At 44.1% G+C, this 27623-nt stretch overlaps 1 protein-coding gene across 2 annotated transcripts in view; it reads left to right on the top strand.

Annotated features, from left to right (window-relative positions):
• Positions 1–770: 770 nt before the first annotated feature.
• Positions 771–27623, top strand: part of RIMS4 (regulating synaptic membrane exocytosis 4) — a 101388-nt gene continuing 74535 nt past the window's right edge. For both annotated transcript variants that reach the window (XR_016444497.1, XM_090065168.1), the window contains exon 1: positions 771–1068. Coding sequence is in view for 1 of the 2 variants with exons in the window: in XM_090065168.1 (XP_089921294.1) it covers positions 972–1068 (97 nt within the window). In the remaining variant the exon portion in view is untranslated. The remainder of the gene's footprint in view (positions 1069–27623) is intronic.

A 27623-nucleotide genomic window follows, 5' to 3' on the forward strand; every position in this document is an offset into this window, starting at 1 on the left:
GGCAGAGCTAAGGGGGCACTCTGCTGCCTGTGTTCACCCAGTCAGGGAAACCAAGGCTGGGCTGCCCGCCTTAGTGATTTGTTGGGTCTGTCACGCTTTGTTCCCCCTTCCCCTTCCTCTTCCCACCTGGCTTTGGGGAGGAGAGGACGAGTAAAAACTCCCTTGCTCGCCAGCCTGGGCACTGGGGACATCACCCACCTTTGTTGTCCCTGCTCAGAGAAGAAAAGAGCCTAGTACCTTGGACAGGGCACCACTCCCCTCCCGACCCGCCAGCACGGAGCACGAGCGAGGGAGGTGACCCCTGCGACGGGCGGGCCGGGGCCGGGAAGATGGAAGGGGCCCGGGGCGAGAAGCAGCCGAGGGGAGAGGCGAGGGAGGCAGCAGGAGGGGAAGAGACGGGGGAAGTGGGGAAGGGAAGGGTACTAACCCCCGGGGCTGGCTCTGGCTCTGCCGCTCCTGCTCCCTCGCTGCCTGCATCCTCCCTCCCCGGGGTGCACCGGCACGTGCCCCTGCCTTTTTTTTTTTTTTTTTTACCCCCTCCCCGGCCTGTCGCTGGCTCCCGCGGACGCCCCGAGGCAGCAGGAGCAGGGGGGGCGAGGGCCGGAGCCTGCCCGGCCCCTTTAACGCGGGCGGCGCGTCGGGCTCCCCCCGCCGCCGCGGCCGCCCTGATTGGCGGTGCCGCCGTGCGAGGATGACTTCACGGCAGCCCCCGCCCCGCGCCGCCGGCGGAGAGGCAGGGACCGCGCCGAGGGCAGGAGCGCAGCGCGGCGGTAGCAGCAGCAGGTGCCGCCGCCGGGCCGCAGCCGCCGCCGCCGCTGTCCCGCCGCGCCGGGCCGGGCCGGAGCGGGCCCGCAGCAGCCAAGACGCCGCGGGCCGTGCTGCGCGTGAAGAATGGGGCGGCCAAGCTGGCCAAGCCGGCGGCGGCCACGGCCGAGGCGCCCGGCGGAGCCCCCGGGCCGCCCGGGCTCTTCATGGAGCGCTCGCAGAGCCGCCTCAGCCTGTCCGCCTCCTTCGAGGCGCTGGCCATCTACTTCCCCTGCATGAACAGCTTCGACGAGGAGGACGCGGGTAAGCGCCGGGCGGGCGGCGGGCGCGGGAGGCGGCGCTGCCCGGGGCTGCGCGGCGGGGCCTCGCGCTTCTGCTTCTGCTTCGGCGCGGGGGCGAGGAGCGCGGGGCTCATTCCCCCGGTAGGCTCATGATTCCCGCCCCAGTGGCCTCATAGTGGTCACCCCCCCCGGTGGCCTCATAGTGGTCACCCCCCCCGGTGGCCTCATAGCTCCACCCAACGGTGGGCTCATGCTCCCCCCCAGTGGGCTGAGCCCCCCTCCACGGGCTCAGGGCCCCAGTGGTCTCTGTCACCCCCCCCCCCCCCAAAAAAAAAAAAAACCAGGCCTTAGCTATGGCTCCTTCTTGACTAAAGAAAAATAACCAAGCAATTCTTTCGTTGCAAGAAACTCAAACCATGGCAGGGCAGAGTATTTTGGACTGTTTAGGTTCCTATTTGAAATCTCAGGGTTTATCTTGTGAATCAGGCGCAGGTGTCTGCACTCCTAGAGTTGTGCAGCACTCAGCGGCACCCTTCCAAGGATCCCACGGCAGCCCTGGGTGCTGTGGCAGTCTGGTTGGGAATTGCTGCCTTAAACCCTTCTCTGATGCCTGGCTGCCTTCTAGACAGGGCCGGAAGGCATTGTTTTACGCTGCAAGTACATCATCTGAGGTACGTTCTGTCCGCTGGCTTTTCAATGTGAACAATCAACTTTGCAAAGTAATTGCACTGAACTGGCAACTGCAATAACGCGCCCTGGTGACCCCATGGGAAGAATTCAGTTTATCCTAGGGGGAAGGTGGGTGGCAAGAGATTTGCCTAGACCTTTTACAAGCTGTGCAGGATCTAACAAGGTTTTCCCAAGCTGTTCCCTGCCCCATAGCTGTTTACAGTGTAAATACAACCAGATCAGGCTTCAGGAGGGGCCCTCATTGATATGGAGGAGGAGGAAAAAGAGGGAGAAGTTTGAGAGAGGTCTGAAAAGGAAACAAGGGACTCTTGAGGGATGACAGTGTAGCAGTGGCTGGAGGCAGTGTGATGGAAAACATAAAGCTGAGTGCTGCAAGGTACAAGAGGAGAAGATATATGGTGAGCAGGGAGGGGAGTAGGGTATAGCATAGTCTTTATTCCAATTGGTTTATTATTACATGGGTAACGATCTGCCATGCAAGCATAAGCTCTCTATCTAGTAATGTATCTTCAACACCTTTTAAGTGGAGACCTGTTTAATTATAAGATGTGTTTTAATATGTACCATCCTGAATGTATTCTTCAGTGCACCTCTGAATGCTCCTTTGTCTTGCAACTTCAACCCAAGAGGTGCAACTTCCAGCAGGAATATATGGGCATGTGGACAAGGTGAAGCATTACACAGCAATCATTTTAGAGTAATCGAGATAAATAATGCGTAAAGATCAGAAGTGATTAACTTCTGATTGCCACCATCAGCATGCAAAGAACCCTAAAGAGCTGAGTGGAGCTTTATTATCCTCCAACTGACTATATTTTTATTCTGTGGTCAAAATCAAACAGGATTTACATGCTTTTAAATTCAGTTTGAATACAAGAGCTGATGGAGTATATAAGGCAATAACAAGAACTTTGAGAAGTCAGAGTGGTGTTGCTTTGGGAATAGGTTTGTAGATATGGATCTACTTAATTTCCAGTTTTGCAGAAACCACAAAAAACCGGCATTGTCCACAATCACCAGGAAATATTGCATTGGCCACGATTTCCCGTGAAATCAACCTAAACCTTCCCCGCCACCCAGCATGTTATTCGTATAATACACTGTTTTAGAATGCCCCAGCGTTTACTGTGTTACAAAGATAATGTGACAATCGCTGCAGCCATAGATCACGTGATTGAGAGGTTACTGTGTGCTGGTGACGTAGACTAAGTGAAGGCGCCAGTCAGCAAAGTGTAAATGTTTCTATTAAAGTTAGAATTAATTAACTTTTTGTAGAACATTACATGTAACATTTATAATATATTTAAGTTTGTATTTAAATTTATAATATTTATAGTATATGCCACTCCACCAATCAGTGGTGAGGGGCAGGGCTGTCAGGAAATGCCTACCAAATCAGCTTTTCATGCTGTGACGAAGCCATGAAAATTGCTTTGTCTCTTTGGGAGTTAAGTAGACCCCTATTTATAAGGAGATACTTTGGAGCACAAGGGCCTAACACATTGACTGGAATAGTATTTCATCACCAAGTGGCTGATCCTGATTGATCTGTAAGCACTAATGCTTTAGGCACTGGAATGGAAAGCATTCACCTAAAGAATTAGGGTTGTAATCAGGAATGTATTTACTTAGTCTCATTTTTAATAATCACTCATGAATGTTAATATTTTAACCCTCATAAGATACAAATACTTGCCTCTGAATTATAAAATCTACAGCTAGGGCTTCATCCTTCAAAAATGTACTGCTGGTACATTGCTTACTACCATAAAGTAATCTTTTTAATTAAAGTACTTGAGGCATTATGCATTAGCCTTGTTAATAAGTGTTTTCCATAATGATCCCTTACTATGTAAATATGAATATGTATTCATTTTTATATAAACAAATGTATATATTTCTACTGTTTATGCTGACAAGAAAAAGATGTGAAGCACACACACAGATGAGTTTTGCCTTTTTCACAAATAAAAAGTAATTTTTGTTGGGCAAATAATATTTTGTGGAACACAAGATAATCGCATTGTGACAAATAAGACACTAGAACACTCACATTTATGCATGAGATTCTGACCAATTCTGATTGCATTCTGAATTTTGTCCAAAATAAATCTGACACATAACAGAGAAGACTGCATTTGGCAAAACAGTATCTGTAGGAGATAGTAGCAGAAGAGGAAAGATTGAACACAGAGTACGAAAAAGGCAGATACAGTGCCAAAGAAAACACTCGTGCTTGAAAAAGTCTTACCCACTTTGTCTGAAACTGAGAATCCTAGCAAAAAGAGAGGAGAGCATTCTTACTGAGGAAGAAGAGAAGTTAACAAGTGAATGTGACAGATTAGAAGAAACCTTTACATGCTTCGTAGCAAAGGAAAGAAGAACCTTGGCCCCATGTCTGTAACCAGGAAGGAATTCAGATCCGCATCACCATTGAGTTATCTTTCACAGGACAGATTAAAGGAATTTAGAAGGAAATCTGCAAGGGGTGCATGGACTTCAGCAAAGGGGAGAATGAAAACATACATAACACTATTTGATCATAGTTAGAAATCCCCATAAACCCTTGCATTTTCAGCCCTGAATAGTCAGACACAGCTACTGAGGGAAAAGGGACTTGATTCTGAACTCACTCAGTAGTTTCCTTTTAAGATGCTTTTATTTGCAGAATTTCTCCCTTCCTAAATTGGGCTTCTCATTTTTTGTCTTTGTTCATCACCTTGGCATTACCTTCAAAACCAGTTCCTTATGTTTTGTATCCCCTGTGTCTGCCAGTAAGCCAGTCATACCTAGGCAGCATGATTCTGTCATTGCAAAGTCTGTATGGATTTCTTAAAGATTAGGTGAATACAGAAAGTGCCTCAGTCCATACCATGACAGGCAGGGCCAGAGGGGTCTGTATACATGGCGGTGAGATCAATGTGCAGAACCTATAAAGGAAACTGATCTTTCTGCTGAACAGTCCCTAAACTACAATCCATGTTGCGGGGGTTAACTGGCCTAGACCCACAGAATTTGCTACAGGCTGCATAGGTCTAGAGAGGTGAGGATGGAGCAGTGCTGATGTTTGCATTCCAAAATGGTATCAACAGCTGCAGAGTAGCTAGAGTATTAATAAAACCTAAGCAAGCAACAGGATCCACTTACAGTTTGTGCTTCAGCAGTGCTACAAAATGGCAAAGATTGCTGCCTAAAGCAAGCAGTATAGGAATGATAGGTGAACACTGAATAGTGTTTTTAAATTTAATAATTGCAATTTTTCTTATACTTTCTGTTGGCCATGCCCTGCAGTCATTGGGTTAAATCTCCATCAGTGCCAGGGAGTAAGGATTTCAGGACTGGGGTCTTCAATATTAACAATCCTATACTTCTACTTTACTGTACTGAAATGTCTGTCTTAAGCTCTGACTGCTGTCTAATTATACAATAATAGGCCAAGAATAGCTAAACAGAAGGTAGTATAGTTAAGGTGGATTTTTTTGCACTGAGGCATATATATATAAATGTGAAGTGCAGTTGCTCACCTAGATCACAATATTGCCTCTGCGTGGAGTCCATTTGAAGCTAACGGAATTCAGCGGGATCACAAGGGTATGTCCAAGTGGTATACCTTGGAGAATCAAGGTCTTGGTTTGGGTGTCTAGTTACTTTGACTGTACACACAATTGTAGTGTGTACACACGCAAATTATATACACAACTTAATTTTTGTATGCACAATTTTGAAAATTTGGACTGAGAGCTAGTGCAGTGATTCTCAACCTGAGTGCTATGGCATCCTGAAGCACCACAAAATCCTTTTAAGGGTGTGTGTGTGGGGTGGGGACAAAAGATCAGGATTTTTAGGTGTGCTAACACCTACATATGATTCACAAGATAAACCCAGAGATTTCGAATAGGAATCCACAGTGTCAAAAACATTTTGACCTGTTGTGGGTTTTATGAGTTCTTTGCAACGGAAGAATTGCCCTATTATTTTTCTATAGTAAAAAAGAGGGGTAGTTTGAGTCTGAAAAGGTTGATAACCATTGTGATAGTACATACAAGATACAAATCTTAATTGTACAACAAAACAAAACACAAAACAAATCCCACAGCAAGGTTAATTTCCCTATCCTCTTCACCCCTGCCCCAAAATGGTCAAAATCAAACATTACATATTGTGGTGTCCATGTCACAACACCTTGCAAGAGTCTGGCTGGCCAAATGACAAACTAAAGCAAGTGAATGTGGTTTAAATAAAACTCAGTGAGAATTTGTGATGATTTGGAGAATCTATGAACAACTATTGATTAGAATTTATTGTATTCACAAAAATCTCTATTATAGAATGCTTCTGTGCAGAGGCGGATTAAGGTGTACTGGGGCCCTGGGAAAACACAAAATTGGAGTCCCCCTCTCCCCATGGGAGCTGGGCCGCAGGGGATGGTCCTCTTCTCCTCCTGGTGGTGCCAGGGGAGGCTGGGTGGACCCTGCTGGCTGGGATTGGGTGGGCACATGGCCCCCTCTTCTCCCTGCTCTCCACCCCCCTCCCTTGCTATGGCCAAACATACATGCACAAACAGGCATGCGCATACAGGTATTCACACAGACAGCCATGCAGTCTACTGTCATTCACTCTCTGCATGTGGACACAGACACAAACACAATCTCCCTGCCACAAACACAGGCACACACACACAGACGTGTGCATACACAGATAAGCACACACTCTACTCGCTCACTCTCTGCACATGGACACACAGAGACAAACATACTCTCCCTGCAATAAATAGATATGTGTGCAGGCATGCATGCACACCCGTGCACACACATGCATGCACACAGGCACATAGACGCACATACAAATGCACACACAGAGAAACCAAAGCATACAGATGCACAGACGTGCACACATCCACAGATGCATGCATACAGACATAGATGAAGATGCACACAGATGCACAGATGCGTGTACACATGCACACAGATGTGCGCACACCCAGATGCACACACACAAATGCACACAGACACAAGCAGATGCGCACACACACATACAGACACAAGTAGGCACACAGATGAACACAGAGATGGACACAGACACAAGCAGATGCACACAGAAGCACGCACACAGATGCACACAAACACACACCCAGTCACACACTTCCCCACACAGGATCACTCCCCTCTCCCACTCTCAGTCACTCTGAGGTAGCCCCCTCCCCCCACCCACCCCACGAGCCATTACACAGACACAAGCAGATGCACACAGAAGCATGCACACAGATGCACACAAACACACACCCAGTCACACACTTCCCCACACAGGATCACTCCCCTCTCCCACTCTCACTCACTCTGAGGTAGCCCCCTCTCCCCCGCCCCGCAAACCACGAGCCGTTGCCCAGTCGTGTCTGTGGTGCCATGCACGGGGCCGGGCTGGCTCAGGCCAGGAGTGCTGCGGCGTGCCTCTGCAGGCAGGTGGTAGCGCTGGGATGGGTGGCTACAGGGGGCTAAGTTGAATTTTGGGGAGCTATAGCCCCCACAGTACCGCTGCCTGCCTGCAAAGGTGCAACGCTGTGCAGCACTCTCGGCTGGCCTGGCCCCAGCCTGCCCCCCTGCCCCAGCCCCACTGGGGGAGGGGCCCAGCTACAGCAGCAAAAGAAATGTGAAAGCTAAGGTTTTAAACTGGGCGCAAATGCGCCCAGAGCAAAACCCAAGTTCTGCTTCCCTGCTGATGAGGATCTGGGGGCCTCAAATTGGTAGGGGCCCCTGGGGTCGTGCCCAGCTGGCCCGTGCATAATCTGCCTGTGCTTCTGCACTGTTATGGAATCCCCCAGCTGTTGTCAGGGACATTGCCACATCTTGACTACCTCAGGAATGAGAGGGAATTGTTTCTTTTTATGACATTGCTCTGACCAAACTCTAGGAGAATCAGTTTGCCCCAAACATCCCAGGAGGGGCTGGATTTTGGGAAACTGGAAATTCCCACAGAGTGATCAAAGAATCTGGTGTTAGTGGAGGGACATATAAACTCCACTAGAGAACCACATAGAAAACTTTGGGCAGGATAAAGGAAGACACACTCAGGCTTTCATGCAGGCAGGCTCAGTTTAAAAGAAGTTATGGAAAGCTAGCTCATCTAGAAAGGCTCCGTGATACTGAGGGAAGCCAAAAGAAAGATCCTGAACATCCAAGAGGACAATGATCTAAGCCCAAAGAATGCTCCAGACTGAGGTAGAAAAATGCATTTGAGGCTTATCATTTTGTTTAGATTTGTAAACTTTTTGTGTTGTCTAAGTAAAAAGTAACTTGTAGCATCCTGTGCACAGTCTGTGTTGCATGGTACACCTCTCACATGTATCTGCCAAGTCAAGTTATATATCCAGAGTGCCCAAAGAAGAGATATTGTAGGAAAGGGTTTGCTTTGATTTATGGTGAGTCTGTGGATCGAGTCTGTGGATCGAGGCCATCTGGGATGTGGAGCTCCACACCTGTGAAGAGGCAATAGTTAGGAAACAGTGACACCATTCATAGCATCTGATGAAGTAGGTTGTTGCCTACAAAAATGTCATGCTTCTCTGAACCAGTTTGTCTGTAAGGGGCTTGTGCAAAGTGGCTAGTATTCATTTCAGATTCAGATTCGACTGATTCTGGGGACAGTGATTTGATTTGGTGATTTGAATCACTGTCCTGAATCAATTTGGCCAAATCTGATTCGGAGATTTGCCTGCTGCTGAATCTCCAAATCAGCCAGGCCCATCCCCCACCCCTCTCCCAGCCCAGCAATGGCTGCCCCGCCTGCCCCAGCTCTCAGCACTTGGGGAAAAAAAGCCCCAGTGCTCACTGGGTACTGCTGGGCAGGGGGGCATCCCCACTGCCTCCCACTGCCCCATGCTGTATGGGGGGGGGAACTCTGCCACAAGCCCCCTGACCCTCCTCTTGCTCCCCCAGCCTCCCCACGGGTGCCCCACCTGGGCCAGCACTGGCCTTTTAAGAAGAAAAAACCCCGAGAAACCCCCCGCACTCACCATTCCTGCCAACAGGGGGCGATCCCCGCTGCTCCCTACTGTCCTGCACCACGTGGGGGACTCTGCATGAGCCCCCTGAAGCCCCAAGGCTGCTGCAGGAGCGGTGAGTCCTGGGGCTTTTCATGGGTACTTTTTCTTAAAGGGCTGGAGCTGGCCCAGGCAGGGCAGCTGTAGGGGGGCTGGGGGCTTCTGGCAGAGCCCCCCCATGCAGGGTGGGGCAGCAGTGGGCAGTGGGGATCGCCCCCTACCTGGCAAGCACCGGGGCTTTTCTTTAAAGGGTCAGGAGCTGGGGCAGGTGGGGCAGCTGTGGGGGGGGGCTTGGGGAGAGGGTGGTGGTTGGAGGGGGGACTGGGGGTGCAGGCAGGGGCTGGGGGCTGGCTGGGGTCCCCCCAGGGTCCCCTCCCCCAGCCCCCACTCCCGTGCCCCTAGTACTTACCAACTCGGAGTCAGCTGCAGCTCCCTGCTGCAGCCACCAGGGACTGTCCAATCATCAAAGCTCTCCGAATCTTTCCCGAAGATTAGGAGAGCTTCAAATCAATTTGGACCTTTTAATCGGTCCCTTGATTCAATGCAGATTTGGAGATTCAGCCACTTAATCGGGGCAAATGTTCTCCAAATTGAATCGCCACCCAAAGCTTCACACAGCTCTAGTGTCTTTCCATATGCTTTGAGGATGGGGCACTTTAATTAGAGGGGCTCCAAGAGCCCTGCTTATGAAAGCACTCACAGAATCTCATGTATTCAGCATGCCATGCTTCAAAATGGTGGTGGGGGTGCTCATTTGATGAGCTTTAGCTAAAACACTCCTGCTACCATTTTGAAGCGTAGGCCACTGAATACACAAGACACAGAGGCTGCTGGAGCACACTAATTAGCATGTTTGCTGTAATTACCATACATCAGAGCAGCACCCCCACATGTCTACAAGCACCTTAGGTCCCATCCTGCTTGCTGAGCTCAGTGGAGCTCTCCCATGTCTGCAGAACCAAACAGACATTAAAGAGAAACTGGTTGCAACAAGGCTAGATGTACTGCAAACTGCTGACAAGAAGCTGCTCTTTGTGTTCAGGAAGCAACAGATTTACCCTTTCTTGAGACGATCAAATCCAAACAACTATTGGATTGAATATGCATAAAAGTAGCAAGGATTGGGAGAGATTATTGTGTTTCCATTGAATGCATTGAAAAGAAACTATACAAAATGTTCATTTAATGAATTGATCAAAAATATAGTTAAGATGTGTTGAACTGTAGTAATGTGGAAAAAGTGTGGAAAATTTTTTATCTGGGTTATATCAACTGAACTTTTCTGTAGTTTAAAATATTCATTGACGAAAAAAGTTACTTAATAAAAAATAACCTTAAGTATATTCTAGAAATGCCTTGGATCTTTTTTCCCCGCAACTGCAGTGCTATGTTGTCTCAGAATAGAGTCAATTATATATAGGATTGGCAGGATTCAATTTTTCTCGATAACCATTGATAAACACCAATTTCACCTCACACCCACAGACGGCGGGAAAAATATTCCCATTGATAATCATCAACATTCGTAGAAAGGGGACTGTAACAGGAAAGAAAGAAAGATGGAGGGGCAGAAGGCCAAGGGGTTAAAGAGGAAAACAATGGGTGGCCTAATGACTTGTCAGTTAAGGAATTAGTTGCTTGTTCTGGCCTAATAACTAAGCAATTGGCTACTAATTCACAGGTGGGGAAGCAAACAAACCTTTACCTAAAAGGGGATGGGGGGAGTATTGGAGGTCCTAGCCCTGTGGCAGCAGGGTCCTGCCCTCTTCTTCTGGTCCCTGTCTACCCGCTCTTTCCTGATGAATGAACAGAATGATTTAAAGTAGGTATGATTTATTGATTTATGGATATTTACATTTTATATTTTGGCATGTGATTTTATAAAGCTGTCAACACTACACTGTCTGCTCCCACACGCCTAATTTCATGCAATCCTGAAAGTGTAATTCAATTAAAAAAAATGGGAAAACGCCCCTAATTTTGTGCAGCCCTAAAAAGTTCAATTGCTAAAAATCAAAATAAATGCTTAAAAACAAAATTTTTTTTTTACTCTTCAAAACTATTAAAAAATAAAAATTGAATTCTGCCAAGCCTAATATATAGAAAATACATGCAGTTTATTAATATAAGGACACATGGATATAAGGTTTTGAAGCCCATTATTGAGTTCTTACTGTCCATTTTGTCCCTTCTTATTTGCCCTTAGAAACTTTTGGGATACCCTACAAACTTCTTTGTGTATTGTAACTGGCCAGTGCTCTGTAATGCTCTTCGTGTGCTCTTATTCACAATTAAAAAGTATATAGAGGGTAAGGATTAAATCTGTGCTTGGCATTAATGCAATTGTACTGTTTAGAATGTTTTCCTATTAATATATGACAAAGTAGAGTTAATTTTCTATTTAAGTTACAGCAGTGTGCAAGCCAGCTCTGCACTCAGTCATGGTTCCTGGTTCAAGTTAAGTTAGAGTCCCCCAGCATCCTAGCATGCTTTGCAGCCCTGGACTGGCCCTGTCCCTCTGCTCCTTAGCTGGAGCAGTAAGAGCTGGCTGACAAGTGGGTGGAGGTGGGGAAACCCAGCTGACACAGCCTGGTCTGCCTAGTGGAGGTGGAGCAGCTCCTGCCAGACTTCCCCTCTGAAGGGAAGGGGGCAGGGACATGGGGCAGCAGGCTTAGGGGGAGGGAGAGGGATTAAACACCCCTGTCTCCCATCTTGGGCCTGGGCAGAGGGTCCCCAGCTGGAGTATGTCTCACTTTCCACCCTGCTGGCTGCTCGTGCAGTGTGGGGCATGGCCAGAGCTGGCCCGGGAGGCAGCCTCAGGTGAAGGTGGGGCAGGGAAAGGGATTAAATTCTTCTGTCTCCCCTCTCAGGCACAGGGACCACAGCCAGTGGGGGGCATGGCCAGAGCCAGGCCAGGCAGACCCCAGCTTGGGTTCCTGTGCCTGTGCCCATGCCTATGCCTATGCCTATGCCCATGCCCATGCCCAAAAGGGGAGACAGTGGAGTTTAATCCTTCTCCCAGCCCCCCTTCACCTAAGGCTGCTGCCCTGCCTGGTGTCTGGCGACACCCCCCACTCCCCATCAGCTTCCCTCCAGCCTTGCAACTGCTGCAGATGGGAAGGGAGGGCTCTTTTAGTGCCCCCCATCTTCTAGCCTGAACCACTGCAGGCATATGCCTGCATTTCCTGAATCAAAAGTGAATGTCTGTTCACTTGCAAATTCGTTCAATCTATGCAGGTTAGACTAACCTGCAAAGACTGAATCAATTCAGGCTTGAGCTTTTTGAATGTCTGTACTTAGCCTTAGGCACAAGGCTGTGCTGGGGTCATGACAGAGGTATATAGCCCCAGGAAATCCTCCTGGAGCATTGCTTAAGTACACTGAATTCCTCCTGGAGTTTTCCCATGTGCAGAGAGCATGCCTGTAACCTATTCCCCCTCAGCTCAGCTAGCCCTCCTGACTTGTATATGAAAGATGCCCAAGGGCTCTACCTCCTCCTTGTAGAATTTGTGGCAGATTCTGTTCCACCTATTAGTCATCTAAGTAAACTTGGGCACCTAACTGTGGTTCTACTACACCCTGTTCAAGTGCTTGAAAATCCATTAATGTATCTGCCTTTGCAACACACTATCACCTTATCCTTAAGTCTGAGTTGCAAAAAAAACAGTGAGAAGTAGGACCCAGCCACCTTTTTCATTAACTGTTTTTCAGGGACTCCAGCATCAGGGTGGAATAGAATCACACTTAGGCATTTATGAGCCCAGTAGGTTGGAAAAAATTGGCTCTTTGCAATGACTGGCACTCCAGTGTTTCCTTAGCAAAAATAGTGTACTTACTTTACAGATTGTACCCAGATGTCCCTTTGTAAGTAGGGCTATCTAGCACAATAATAGCAGTCTTGTTTTATATACCCAGTCACAGTCTATTGGGTATTCACTTCTTTCTCCTTCCTTTGGCTTTCATGGCCTGAACTTTCTTTCCCACACACTTTTCAGACCCTCTAGGTCAAGGGTGGGCAAAATGTGGCCCATGGCCCATGGGTCAGTTGTGGCCCACCAGACCATTCTATCCGGCCCATGGGGCCCCTAAAAATGTAGAAAATTAATATATATCTGCCCCTGGCTGCCTGTCATGTGGCCCTCGATGGCTTGCCATAACTCAGTAAGTGGCCCTCCGCCCAAAATAATTGCCCGCCCCTGCTCTAGGTACATGCCCATACTGTTTTTGTCTCAGTCTGCTCTCTCACTCAGCTTTTTCTCTATTGATGTCAGTCACTTGTTGCTACACTGCTGTTTCTAACATGATATTTCCTGCTGGCTCTTTAGATACACCTCAGCATCCTCATCTTGGTCATGCTCATCATGGGCTACTATTGTTTTTTCACTGCTGAGCACTGTGATCAATACAATAGCACTTCCCTTATCACTGACATGTCGCTTTTTTCTCGTCAGACAAATTAGCATTTTCTTATCACAGGCTACTTCAGTCACTTTCCTCCATTTCACCCATGCCTCGTTTATTCTGTTCCTAACTTCCTCATCTACCTCTTAATTTTCCTGCACAGTGGACTAGTTAACATCTTTTGCAAATTGATTTAAAAAAAAATAATGCAAACTCAGCCTTAGACCAGCTGCCAGTGAGTCAATTACCCATTTCAAAAAGATTATGAAAATGGCACCTTACATGCTCCTGGTAAAAATTCACAGAGGTTTAATGATACTGCACCAAGTCAGACATGGATTGACAGGGTGCCATCTGACATGTCTATCTAGTTTGAGCCAACCTTGAAGTATGATTCTGACCTATAAAGTGATTATGTGGAAAAGTCAGCATTTTCCTGGAGTTTAATCTCTGTGTGTTCAGAGGATGATCTGCTGACTTTAATGACCAATACTTTTTATTGCTTTTTTCCCCTCCTCTGGGCCTTGCTGAGCTGAGATCAGGTAAACTGAGCTCTATTCCCTCCTGTTCATATTGCAGTCTCACCTATGACCATTAGTCATGGAACAAGAGCCCTTTGTGCTAATACAGAACCAGAAAGTCAGCCCTTGCTCCATGGAACTTCCAACCTCAGCATAAGACCAAGGATACAAGACGGAGATGGATAAGCCGATGGGGTGGCACAAGAAAACTGTGTGGTAGGGTCAGCCATTAGCAAGACAGGCAGTAGTCCCAGACCACCAGTTGCCCATTCATTCTTGTTTCTTCTTGGGCATCCTTAACAGAAGGATTTAGTAGTGGAGGTGGAGACAGGTAGCCTTAGGAGCATAGGTTGAGAAATGCTGGGCTGTGGATCATAACCCAAAAGTGGGTCGCAAGAATATATGGAAGGGTTGAGAACAAACTTTAAAATTGGATTCTACTTTACAGGAGAAAAACGTGGGAAACTGTGGCTTTACCCTTGTAGGCTGTCAGCGTTCCAGCCTGAAACCCCCCATGCCCCACATGCCCACTCTCTGCCCCACACACTGTGGGGGCTGGGACCTGGGGGCAGGGGACAGAGGGACAGGAGTGAAGGTCCCTTAGGACTGCCATTGATGTTTACAAATGGATCCTGGCACAAAAAAGGTTGAGAACCACTGGTTTAGCCTATGTAAAGGTATAGGGGAGGAAAAGCATCACACTTGACTCCTGTAGTTAAATTTACAAGTCTGGCAGTTGAAGGAATAGGGACTCCATACCATTGACACTGTTTCTTTTCATGCCATTGTTCTGCTGTCAGGAGGGTAAGGAATTCTCGGGGCCCTAAAAAATTTGCCTATTTTCTCCCCAGCTTTTGCAGCACTGAATTTTATATAGAATTCCTTCACGGTAATCCACCCATCAATTTGGCCATCAACACCTACCATATAAACTGTAAATATTCCAGAGGGACACGATTTGCAGAAAGCTAGACATACATTTTCTTTCAAATTGCCCACAATGGGGGAAAAAAAAATCTCTCTTCAGGATTTCTTTTCTTTCATTTTGCTGTCAGTTAACTCTAAATAGGAGAGCTTGCCCCTTTGTAAACCTTTCCAACTAGGAACAACTGTTTCTCTGCCACTTCTAAATCATGTAAAATTAATTCTAATGCAATATTTATTAATTCTAAAACATAGTTTGCCAAGCAAAGAAAAACCCCTTTATTCTGTCAGGTTTCTACATCAGGATGAGTCGTGAAATGCTGCAACTACTTTAGTTCAACATCTCTATTTGACAGAATGTGTGCATCTGCTTTTTGTAGAGAGGAATTAGACTTAATTGGGCCAGTTGTTTTGAGGAATAATTTATTTGCACAATTATTTTTTGAAGTTGTGAATCATCTTGTCTAAATTTCTGATGCTGTAGTTTAAATTAGAAATGTGCACATTTTCATTTAGAAAACTTTGTACATTACTAACACATTTCAGGACCTCACAGTGACTTGGCATGTGACTGCCTTATACAGGACTCTGATCACTATAGACTTGTCATCTTTTCCACGTACATCTGTCTTGAAATACCAGGTGCCATTAGCACAACTGAACAGCAATGTCATCTCTGCAGAACTATTTAGCAGACTTTGAATATACATCTGTCAAAGTGATGTTCATCCAAGGATTTGTTTTGTTTTCTGAATGAAGGAGTAGAATCTGAGGCATGTAATATAGCAGACATAAAAGTAAAGGATCAAGTAACACCACTGAGATACAGTTCCTCATGTGATATTTTTTTTTTTTTTTTTTTTTTATTCATTGCACACTCAAATCAGGTGCACTCCACTTTAAACAATCAGCTGGCTCAGTTATTGGGCTCTACATTTGAGTTATTTATTTTGATGTGTAAAATAGTAGAAAGGTATGCATATGAAGACTTCGGGAGCTCCATAATTGCTTAAACTTGCACACAAGCAATACAAAACTCAGAAACCCCTCTCCTTACAAGATACAACCACCATCGTATGAGAATTATAGAATCATTGAAAAACTAGAGATGGAAGGGAACCTGGGAGGTGATCTAGTTCAAACCCCTGCTCAAACAGTATCGTCCCCAACTAGAACATCCCAGCCAAGGCTTTGTCTACCCGGGTCTTAAAAACCTCCAAGGATCGATATTCCACCACCCCTCTGGGTAACCTGTTCCAGTGCTTTACTACAATCTTCATGAGAGAGATTTTCCTAATACCTAACCTAAATTTCCTTTGGTGCAACGTGAGCCCATTGCTCCTTGTTCTGTCATCCGCCACCACTGAGAACAGTCCAACTCCATTGTCCTTGGTACCACCCTTCAGGTAGTTGAAGGCGGTCATTAAACCCCCTCTTAGTCCTCTCTTCTGCAGACTAAATAAGCCCAATTTTCTCAGCCTCTCCTCAGAAGTCACGTGCCCCAACCCCTTAAACATTTTCATTGCCCTGAGCTGAACTCTCTCCAATTTGTCTACATCCTTTCTGTAGTGGGGGCCCCAAAACTGAACACAATACTCCAGATGTGGCTTCACCAGTGCTGAATAGAGGTGAAGAATCACTTCCCTCGATCTGCTGGCAATGCTCCTACTAATGCATCCCAGGATGTCCTTAGCCTTCTTTGCAAAAAGGACATACTGTTAGCTCATTTTCAGCTTATTGTCCACTGTAACCCCCAGGTCCTTTTCTGTAGAGCTGCTGCTTAGTTAGTTGGTACCAGTGCATGGGATTGTTCCATCCTAAAGTGCAGGACTTTGCACTTCATATTGAACCTCATAAGGTATTAGTCCAATTGCAATAACAGACAGTACCCCTTTTAGTTTTGGAGTCACTACCCTGGTGTTGTGCCATGTTCCACAACCACCACAAAGACTTGCTGGTGTTGCAGCATGCTGGTTGCCTGTAAAATATTTTGAGCGATCAAAACTTAACTTTAGCTAGTTAATTCCCATTTTATGCTTGTGCATTTTCATTTTCCTTTCAAAGTATGGTACTTTGCTCTTGCCTTAATTGACTTGCATCTTACTGGTTTGGGGCCATTTTGCCAAGTTATCATTTTGAATTCCAAATTCTTTTCTCTTGTAAGAAGAGGCATTACTTTGAACACGAAGAGGCAGCACCTCCTATAAGGTTGTGCAGCAACGTTGGGCAGCAATGGTGTAAATTCACAAAAGGTGGACACTAGATTATTCTGCTAAGAGGGCACCTACTTCTGTGTTTCTTACATTGTCTTGCTTAGCCACGTTATTGTTCATGCTATGCCCTGCTTCACACTGCTTCACCTCTGCAGTTATCATTTCAATGGGATGTTAAGATCTCAAGCTGGTGGTATTCCATGGTGGGTATGTTAGCACTTTGAAGCCTAAATGTAGCGTGGTATGTGTGTGTACACCCCCATTCTTAATATTCCTGCTTTGTTAACTGTTATGATATGTAACCCATCAACTTGCCCTTCATTTCTTTGTGGAGTGACTCTTACCATGGGATTTTCAAAAGTGTCTCGGAGGTGAAAGTCAGTGGGTGTTTTGACCCCAAACATTTCCTGCTCTCACAGAGTCCTGTTAAAGCGAGGTGACTTCTGGTAACAAGCTTTTACTTAGGTTCAGTAATTCAAATACAATTGCTGAAGTACTTTTCAGATGCTGTTGTGGAAACCAGGACAACGCTGAAAGTAGGCATCTGATCTGATGTTCAGCCTTACAGACAATGCATAGTGGATCACAGAATGATTTACGGGACAGTTTCTGTTGAAAAGCTTCCTGGTGCACTCCAGAGCACTCTGGCAGACCAGTCAGAATCCAGTAACCAGACAGCTTGAATTGGCCATCGGCTGCAGTAATAGATGTGGTGAACTCGAACAGACGTTTTATTCAAGTTCCTCAAATTGCCATGCCATCTCTGCTTGTAATAAAGACAGTGTCAAAATGTTACACAGTGTGCAGACATTGCCATGGTAACGTTAAAATTCCACGGAACCTGTTCTTGCAGGATTGTATTGCATACGCTATCATGGTTATACTTCCTCCCCGCATGTGGGGCCCTAGAAATGACACGGTAATCCTATGATAGCATCCAGTAAGACTTTCTTGGTGGGGTTAAGCTTAAAAAGAAACCCTTCTGGATTTATAGGTGATTTGACTAAGTCAGGCATTCCTACGTACGTGCCTGGAGACTACAGATTAAAAACGGCCATCTTTCCTTAAGAATGATGCTCTACCTGTTATCAAGGAGCTTACTAGGGCATCTGCTCCATACTCGGCAGCCTGGTCACTCAGCAATTTATCTCACACCTCTTTGATGTGCAGCTCCACATTCACTCAGTGGGTGAAAACATTCCAGTCATGTTTCAGATCCAGTCCTTTTAATTCTGAGAGTGCTTTGCAGAGGGCTAGTACTGATTTCCATATGCAGCTTGACAGGGGTCTGATTTCCACTGCTGTTACTGTGCAATATCTGTCCACTGCTTCTGACACTTGACCAGGAGACTACTTTGGGCAGGATCCTGAGGTCTTGAGTAGAATATTTTACATGAATCTCCTGGTTTCATTCATGTCTTAATCAGTGTGTTTGACTTGCCTATAGTTCAATCCATTTTGCAAACAACAGTCCCTCTAGGATTCTCAGTATCACTCTCTTTTCTGTATTTATGCATTCCTGGCAGGTTTTATTTTCCATTATTACTTTGTCAGGTTTTTTTCTTTTTGCAGAAGATGCACGTTTATTGGGCTTTTCCTTCTGACTGTTGGAAGGTGGTTCTTTGCATCTCTGACCGTGTTGATAAACTGCAATCCGGGATGGCTTACAAATTTTGGTTTTTTTTGTTTTGTTTTTTTTTTCATTGTATAATACAGATAAGCAAAATGTTTCATCTGTGATCTTCTCTTACTTGTTGTAGGCCATAATTATTCATACAGTAACACACCTCACTTCTCTCTGGAATCAGATTTCATGGTGATTGGTATTCTAAGTATACTAGATAAATGTTGATCTCAGAGACTAGTGACTCTGGTGCACCATGTAAGCAGAAATAAGAAAGGGATAAATTTTCCATAGCTGCATGCACAAACGGGTACCTAATATTCATGTTCAGTTTCCACAGTTGAATGTGTAAAAGAGAGTTAATTCATTTAGCTGGGTATTTACATCCACAAATTGCCAATATGTATGAGCTGTTGTAGTAGGTGGACATGCCAAGTAAGTATGCTTCAGACAGAATCAGAACCTGATCATCCTTAACACTGTGGCCTTTCTACAGTGCCACAGCTGTATAAAATGGCTTCATGTGAAGAGAATCAGGCACATGATTCTGGTATCTGTTCTAAAAGGCTTCAGTGGAAGGAGGAAATGATTTAAGTTTAAATAGAAGATTGAAGAAAGCTCAGGTCAAAAGTAAGGGGAACATGGAATTTGAAGGTCTGAACCAATCTGCTCATTGGGGCACATTTCTGTCCTGTTCTAGCTCCTCTGTTCTTTGGTTTGCAGCTCAATGCCTCACTTTGAGAATGCTTGTTTGGCATCTTAGCACCTGCATTGTCACCTGTGTCCATGGAATTCGTCCATTCTGCCTAGCAATCAGAAAAGCCACCTATATGAGCTGACTGAAGCAGCACTCTGGATCCTCTCTGATCCAGAACCTGTTGGTTCTTAAACTCTGTTTCTCCAGTGGACCAGACAAAAGCAGGCATCAATAAAGCCTTATACATTTTTAAATATGGGATGGTGTCTCACCCCAGTTATCACTCCTTCTCAAACAGCTGCCCAATTTTTTTGTCTGACTTATATCTTAAGGAACTGCAAGGAATTCAGTAGGGTCAGCCAAGGTAGAATTTAGCTTAGTCTTTTGGGAATAAAACCAGGCAACCTATTTGCAGAACATTTTAGTTGGTGAATTTGGCTCTTTCTGTGTTCAGTCTGTTCACTGCAGCCATCTGCTGCAAAGACATAGCAGGTTTTTAGGACAGATTGCCTGCAAAAAAGCAGGAAGTCTACTACTTGTGCCCACAATTTTGTTTCAATTCCCTAAAATCTATTTGGCCCCCCTCCCTACTTCTTCTAAAGCAAGTTTTCCCTCAGGTCTGAGACGAGATTTTTGCCATAACTAGTTGTACAAATAAGGTATTGGTCATGTAAATATTTGTGAAAACAAATACAAAAGTGGTAAGAATTTGCTTAACTGGAATTTAATATTTTTGTCAGAAATGAATACATTAATTATGAATAAAATCAGTGAATACATTAATAATTTTTCCTGTGTTCAACCAGACCAGGTTGAGATCATGTCCTGATTTGCAGCTCAGTCAACCCAAATGTGGTGCAAATCCAAGCAGAATTGGCTCTCACTATTCCAAATATGGCATATAGAAAATAGTCTTGCCAGCGAAATCATGAAGAGAGAGGCTAGCACAGGAAGTTGCAGGGACACACCTTTTGATAGAAAATATCCACCAAGCAAAAAGAGGAACTTTACACAATGGTGTCTTACAAAGTTGTTTCATAAATCATTTCTTGTCCCACTTCCTAAAGTCCTCATGGTCTTCAGACATGAGGAAAATTACAGCCAAGAGTAAAAATGTAGATCTCGCTGATCTAAATGGTCATTAATAGTTTAAGTGTTTGGATTTTCTTTTTCTTTTTCCTTGCTCTCTGAATGCTTATCTCATCAGTCCTGCAGGTGTTCAGACCATTAATGCTGCTGCAAAAAAAATCTAGGACAGATTTGGATTATATTTAACACTGTTCTATTTCAATTTGACAACTAGCTATCGAACACCTACAAGTTTGCAAGTGTGATTCACTGGGAAACTGACATGACTGATGTCACATTGTATTAATAGCTACATAATTGTAGCCACATTTAGGAACAAAGTTTCATTAACAGTTTCTACAAACAAGCACCAATCATTTGAAAACCTGAAAGTATTAGTGTCTGCAGATGCTGAATATGCCACAAAAGGAACTGTCTTGGGCAGCCCACTTTTGTTTACATCAGGTCCCTACAGTTACATAGAACGAATTTTATTCATCACTTAAAGTGAGTCTTCCTGATTGCACAAGGAGTTAGGCTCACTGCTTTAAGGATGGAAGGCCTTTGGATACCTCTCCACACTTCGAGTGAGTAATAAAGGCAGGGATCCATTAGGCTTCACTACCAAGAGGAGATTTGGTAATATTAGTGGACCAGAGGGTCTACTAGGCAGAACCATGCTTCCAAGGGTATCAACAATCTTCAAAGTTTAACAAATCAGGCCTTTGTGCTGTGAGTGTATAGTGGTGGGTATAGATGTTTTTCAGTTAAAGGCTTTGGAACCAGTGTGGGCCAACATGAGGAAAGGAGAAATGAGGGCATTCTCTCCTAAGCCACCACATTTGAAGAGGTGCTGTCCTCAGCTAACTGTGCAAACATTCAGAAGTTGGCTATCCAGCTGCTCTTCCAGTTCTTCTCGTCTCCATGCACTTGGCCACCTCTTCATGAGGATTGAATATCCTTGTAGGCATGGATGGACTGCTGGCCTCCTCTGCCAAAGCAAAACAGCACCTACAGGACATCATGCAGAGCTGTAACCCTTTCTGTTTTCCAGGTGACGTTTAACTTAATGTCACCCTCTGACTTAACCCTTTGAGACAAATGAGATAGGCACTTCACAAAGCCTGGGCTGTCCCAGGCTGTCTAGAGACTCATCTCTGCAGCAGGCACCCTCATGTTGGAAATTAACTTTGCAACCATCACAGCTAGAAACTTGAAGGAAATGAAAGATGAGATTCCAGAGGACAAACTGCAAAAAGGTTCTGGGCTACTATACTACTGTTCAATTCAAGCCCTGCCAAAGAATACAGTTTTCACCTCTAGAAAGGTCATTGGAAGTAAGCTTCTGATTGTAGTGAAAAAAACCCAGCTTTTACTGCGCTGGATATAGCTGAAAGATTGCCCATTGCTGCCAGAGCAGACAATTATCTATTTTTTTTCTCAGTTCTTCCTTTCTCTATTCTCATTTCTTTCCCCCTCTTCTCTTCCTGTTGGTCATGAATAATTCATCTGTGAGTATTTAAATTTTCAGGTGCTGTCTGCTTCTATCTCATCCATCTCTCTACCATCTACAGTACCTGTAACCTTGGAGTGACCTTGCTGCTGCCCACCTGAAGCTATCTGTTGTGTTGAGCTCAACCACTTGCATCTTAGGGTTGGGGGTGGAGGGGATATGGACTATTCTTCTAGCAGCAGCAGGAGATGCTGGTTCAGAATTGTCAAAGGACTGGTGGCAATGTCTTTTAGGACTGACCATTCAACATAGAAGCAAAACTCCTTTGTCAGGTAGAGAGGAATAAACCTCAGGCAAACCTTCTCACCTTCCTTTCTAAGAACTGTGGGTACATTTTTTTTTCTCTATGGCCTGTATGCAGCCCATTCATCCATTGCCTTCTCTGAAGTGTTGCTAATGAGCTGTCCAACTAATTACCTATATTTGATTGTCTTCCAGAAGTGCCATATACATTTAGTGGATTTTAATAGCAGGTGATTTGTTGGGCATGTAGCACAGCATGTGATCAAGCCACCCTCAGGCTCAATGTGTCTCTGATACAACAGCCTATGACAGTGAAGGAGTGTAATTAGCAAGGCACATAAAATGGGATTGAAAAAAAAGATGTGAAAATAAGCAGAAGGATTTGAAAGGGATTAGGAAAGTAAATGACAAACCGGTAGTTAAATGGTGCATGATTAATGACTGTGGAAGCAAAGGGAATGACTAAATATTGTGACTCTGTAACGGCTGCCCCAAAGTAACAGAAAATAGTCTCTGCAAAAATATCATGTAGATGGATGTGTGTAAATTTATACATTAATTTTATTTGTGCAATAGTTTTTCATCTTAGGCTTTGGACCAAGATCTGGGATAAAATCAGTTGGGTCTCTGGTCTGGCTGACTCTGGCTAGAGATGCATTTTGGGGTTTAACTGCAGTTATCATCACAAAAAAACTCAACTACTTTATAGGTACTGCACTCAGGAGCTTGAGATCAGTTATTGCCTAAAGTCTAGGTACATAATGTAACATATTAAGATAACTAGTGTAAGAGGGTCAACCTCATTGGTGGCTGACTTTCCTTGTCTATGCTGTCTTAAACATGTAAGGCTAAGTACAGACCATTAAAAAACCTGAGTCTAAATTGATTCAATCTTCACAGGTTAGTCTAAACAACAACGGTTTGTGGGAGAGTTGCCAAGCATCCTGGGATGCTAGGGGACTGTGAGTTAACTTGAATCTGGAGGGGATCTGGAACAGAAGTTCAATAAATGGATTTAACCTAAATTGGTTAAGTCTGATATTGCATCCATCCAGGTTTATCTTAAACCAGTTTTAGCCATTTTGAAAGCAGTTTATGAGCACTGAATTTCTGTTGTATTACAGATTTGAACCAGTTTCCAATCCGTTATACTGGTTTGTGTGTAATTTCTGTCCCTAGCTGTTATGTAAAGTTAATTTGTTTCTGTTAGTGGCTGGTCTATGATGATACTAGTTGGTTACCCATAATAACTGAATTGTGACTTTCACAGTCTTTAGAGTTCCACTTCACTGGGCCTAACCCCCTTCAGTCTTAATATTGGTTTGATGTTGTACTGTTTATGTAACACCGGACCCAGGACTGGGTTTTACCTCCAAACTCTTGCTTAAAACTCTTTTCCCCAGAAATTCTAAAGTTCTGATAATTTTTCTGAATGTACTGTAAAATATTCTTGCATGCTCTCTGTTTTTCCTTTTCGCTGCAGTTGTCATTGTCAGAGATTCTCTCTAGGACCCACCATTTTAGGGTCTTCAAGCGCCCCAACTGTCTGCATTTTATCACATTTTTTCCCTCCGATTTAGAGTTACAACCAAAGATGTCAAGATGGAAAATAATGGTGCTTTCAGTTCTAGATGGCTGCCCTCTTCTCTCTTAGATGCATCAAAATGGTCTCATAACTGCTGTAAAGGGCAAGGTCCGTTTTGAACTGATAAAAGCCAACATAACTCGGTGAAAATGCCACCTTTAAATTTGGCCTGATTGGACCAAAGGTTTGTAGATGAACTAACCCCTATGCTAAGAACTTGGAACAGTGTTATAGCCCAGGGAAAGGTCTTGGTGAAACAGAATGAGTTGAGATTGTGAGCTCAGTCTTTAATGCCTAGTATATGCTGTTAATTTTTTTTTTTTTTTTTTTATTATGAGTTCTCACTGTTTTGCCTATAGTAAGATCCTTGTATGGTGGTACATTATACAAGCTGCACAGAGAGTGGCAAATCCTTGGGGATCCCTTTTCACTTTCTCACTTAAAGGGTTACTTGGGACTGGGAGGAGAGAAATCGTCTCTCTCTCTCTCAACTTTAATGCTGCCAAAAGTAACAGTCCCTTGCTCCAATGATTAGGAATAATAATAACGTAACTACTTTGTTTAGCTTTTCTACTTTTAGCCATGTTGCTAAGTACAATAGTGAAATTAACTGTATGTCCAAATCAGTGAGGGCCAGTGTTTTTGGCAGGCTAGTCACAAATGAGCCGTGCACCCTCCTTAGATGCCGCTCTGATCCCTTTCCTCTGCTCAATCTTCTGCTCTGCTTTTTGCTTCCTGCCCCACCCTCTGCTCTGTTGCCTGTCCCCTTCCTTGATCTGCCATGTGCTGCACAGAGGCTGTTCATGGCACGCATGTAGAAGGTTGGCCACTCTGTCCTAGATAGCAGTTTGCTGTCTTTTTTCCCCCCTAAAGAGGTAAATCTGACTGCAAAACCATGTAAAGGGGAGCAGGGAGAGATGTGTTAGGAGAAAACAAGTACAGGACCTAATACTGATTCTGGGTTATTCTTTTAAATGGACTAGATTTCAATTTGTCTGTCTTCTCTCTTCCTGACTCAACCAAGGAGGGGGGGGAGTAACTATGGGCAATGTACTTAGACTGAAGGCCAAGTTTTTCAAAGGTTTTAGGTACTAAAGGAAGCAAATAAATGTCTCATGGGAATTTCAAATGTGAAATCAATAGGAGTTAGGTTCCTAGGTACCCAACTACATATGTAGCTGCCTCAATACTTGAAAAAATATGGCTCCAAGTGAATATGATGAAAATGTTCAGACTTTGTCCCCAAAAATATACCAAGTATGTTAACCAGATACTCAAGCACTCAACTAATCCAATTCAAAATTGTGAGTGGGAGAAGAACTATCTAGAGTGTCTGGGCATATTTGTATTTGGATCACTTTCTTTTAATTGCTTGACACCTGGTGCAATTGAGTGTATTAAAAAGGAAAAAAAAATGCTCATAAGTATTTTATTCCCAGGGATGGCATACAAGATATTCACAGTAGAACTAGGATGGCAGGTTGCTTGGTTTAAATTGTTGTGTTTATGTCTTGTTAGATTTTCTTGACCCTTATAGTTTTCTAATTATTGTTCAGCACCCAGTGTTATGAGCAGGTGCTTATAAAGTGAAGTAAATTTGCAGAGAACAATTGAATGCCATTTGAGGCAGGGAAGCTGTGGCAAAACTCCCTGTAAGAGACTGATGGAATTTTAAAAAGGGGCTGCTGAGAGCCCGTTCCAGCCCATCTATGTTTAATCCTTTTTAATCTCCTGGGTTTTGTGGGTTTGAGGCAGTTCGATTACATTAATTGGGTTAAAGATGTGGGGTGTGAATAGTAACTAATTTGGAACAGTATAGTAAATAATTGGCTCTCTACAAAATGTCTGCAGCAGCTTTCATCTTGTCAGCAAAGTCATTATTAGAGGTGCATATTAGGGATCTATTAAGTTTCAAAGATAAAATCCTCCATACAAAATGAATTGGCCATGAAACCCTTTCTGACACTGTGGGATGAATGACTCTGTACAAGAAATGGATTTGTATTACTAGGTGCTTTGTAATATGGAAGGTTGCTTGATAAAATACAATGGTGTGTTTGTTGAGCATGAATATATAAAGAAGATTTTATTTAATGCAAGTGCTATTCATTTATAATGCCCTGAGTACAAAATCATTGCATTAAAATAAAGCACACTGTGAAGGATCTGTTTGCTCTTGGCCATCAGAATGACAGGTTCTGTTCTTTGCTCAGTGCTTGTGCCCAAACTGCATTCCCATTATAGCTAATGTGAATTACAAGCCTTGAAGGGAGATCTTAAGCAGAACATGATGCCTGGAAAATATGGGGCTGACTGCTATCCAGGGCTAGTTGTATCAACCAGATTCAAACAGACAAATCAGTAAACTGGACACTATCACTTTTCCAGAATTTATGTGGTATCCAGGTGAATCAGGATTTGGGACCTGAAAAGATCCCTGGGGGTCAGCCAGTGAGACCGAGTCATGAATATTACCACATGTGTCCTTTGTTTATTTACAAGGCAGCTTGCTCTGCTGTGTCTCATTTGTGTGCAGTTGCATTTCAAGAATTTTTGCTGTTGATTGGGACACCTGGGTTTTCTAGCAAACTGACTGTACAAGTGTGAAAACAAGCTGGCTGGGTTAATTTTGTAATGGTATGCTATGACTGAGCTGCTCCTTTTGGTCCTAGATTGTAGTCCTAATATTTTGTTTGTGATAGTACAATACCTGAGGGTGGCTGAGGATCCAGATGCACAATGTTGGTAGTTACAGGAGCTGAAGCAAGATTGATGTGGACTCATAATAAGCAGAGCAAGCACAATAGCCCAGATCCTCCACTGACAAACTGGTGTAGCTCTCTACATTTGGGTGTCATTTTATAAGCTCAGTATCTGGCCCAGTGGATTCAATTTTTTTACCATCTTATTTGAATGAAGTGAGAAAAGAAGGGACTCTTACAAAAATACCTAATGTCATTAAAAGGACATTGCCTTATAGACAGGGCTCCTATCCTTTCTTGTCTCACTTAAATGAAGAGATCAGAAGCAGGTTCCATCCCTTTTTTGTGTTCACTAGACTGGCAATTTATAGTACATCAATAAAACCCACCCAAGGCAAATAGGACTGCATGTTCAGTAGCTTCTAGCTTATGTAGTTTAGTTTTGTGTCTGACTATTAAATTGGTTTTAGTTCAATAATTCATCTCTCCCCAGCTGCTTTATTGTCATTTTGATTTATTAATGAGTTGGCTTGGAAGGCTGTCCTCATGCTGTACCACAGTAACGCAAAACAAAGGCTTGTACTGAGCACAGATTGCAAATGGAAACAAGTCTTGTGCTGACAATCCATCATCTCCGAGTAGCTGGTCCCAAAAAGGCAATGTGGATCAGTGGACTCAGTATGGGGTAAGAAGGCTGGATCTCCTTCCGTTTCAGCTTCATCTTTATCACCAGGCACGATTATTCCCAAGCCTTATTCCCTGTTTGCAAAAAAAGCTAAAATAGTACTTTGTTCCTCCTTCATTCCTGTTTGAACAGGCCTTTAGCAAGCCAGGCTAGACTGGGATACTAAAGCAAGGAGGCTTTGATTTATATTCTATACTATTTGCTTTTATATGCTGTTTCTGTCTCTTACTGTCAGCCACCCTGAGTCTTTGTTTGGAATGAAGGTGTATAAATCAAATAAATAAGTGGATTGTGATCCTTAATTAATGATGTTTGTAAAGCACTGGATGAAGCTGCCAGGTGTTACTGTCCTCTCTCTCATTAATAGAGTGAGGTGAATGCTGTCAAAAGGTATTGGTTACTTTGTAAAAACAAACCTCTCAAATTTCCTTGGACTGTATTCATGGCTTCTTTATGTATTTGTTTCTTGCAAATGTTTTGTAAGAATGGATTTGTTTAGAAAAAGATCAAAATTAAAATACAGATACTAGTATAAATTTAGAATCGCCCACATACTTGCATCAGTACCACTTAAAAATCTGTCTGAAAAGTTCTGAGTTCCCCTTCAGTCAAGGACACCAAAAGCCATATGACCAAGGTATGTTACTAGCATGTTGCAGAAAATAAATTGTGTAA

Source organism: Crocodylus siamensis, chromosome 10 (assembly GCF_052110815.1).
Source record: "Crocodylus siamensis isolate JL-2025a chromosome 10, ASM5211081v1, whole genome shotgun sequence".
NCBI lineage: Eukaryota > Metazoa > Chordata > Crocodylia > Crocodylidae > Crocodylus > Crocodylus siamensis.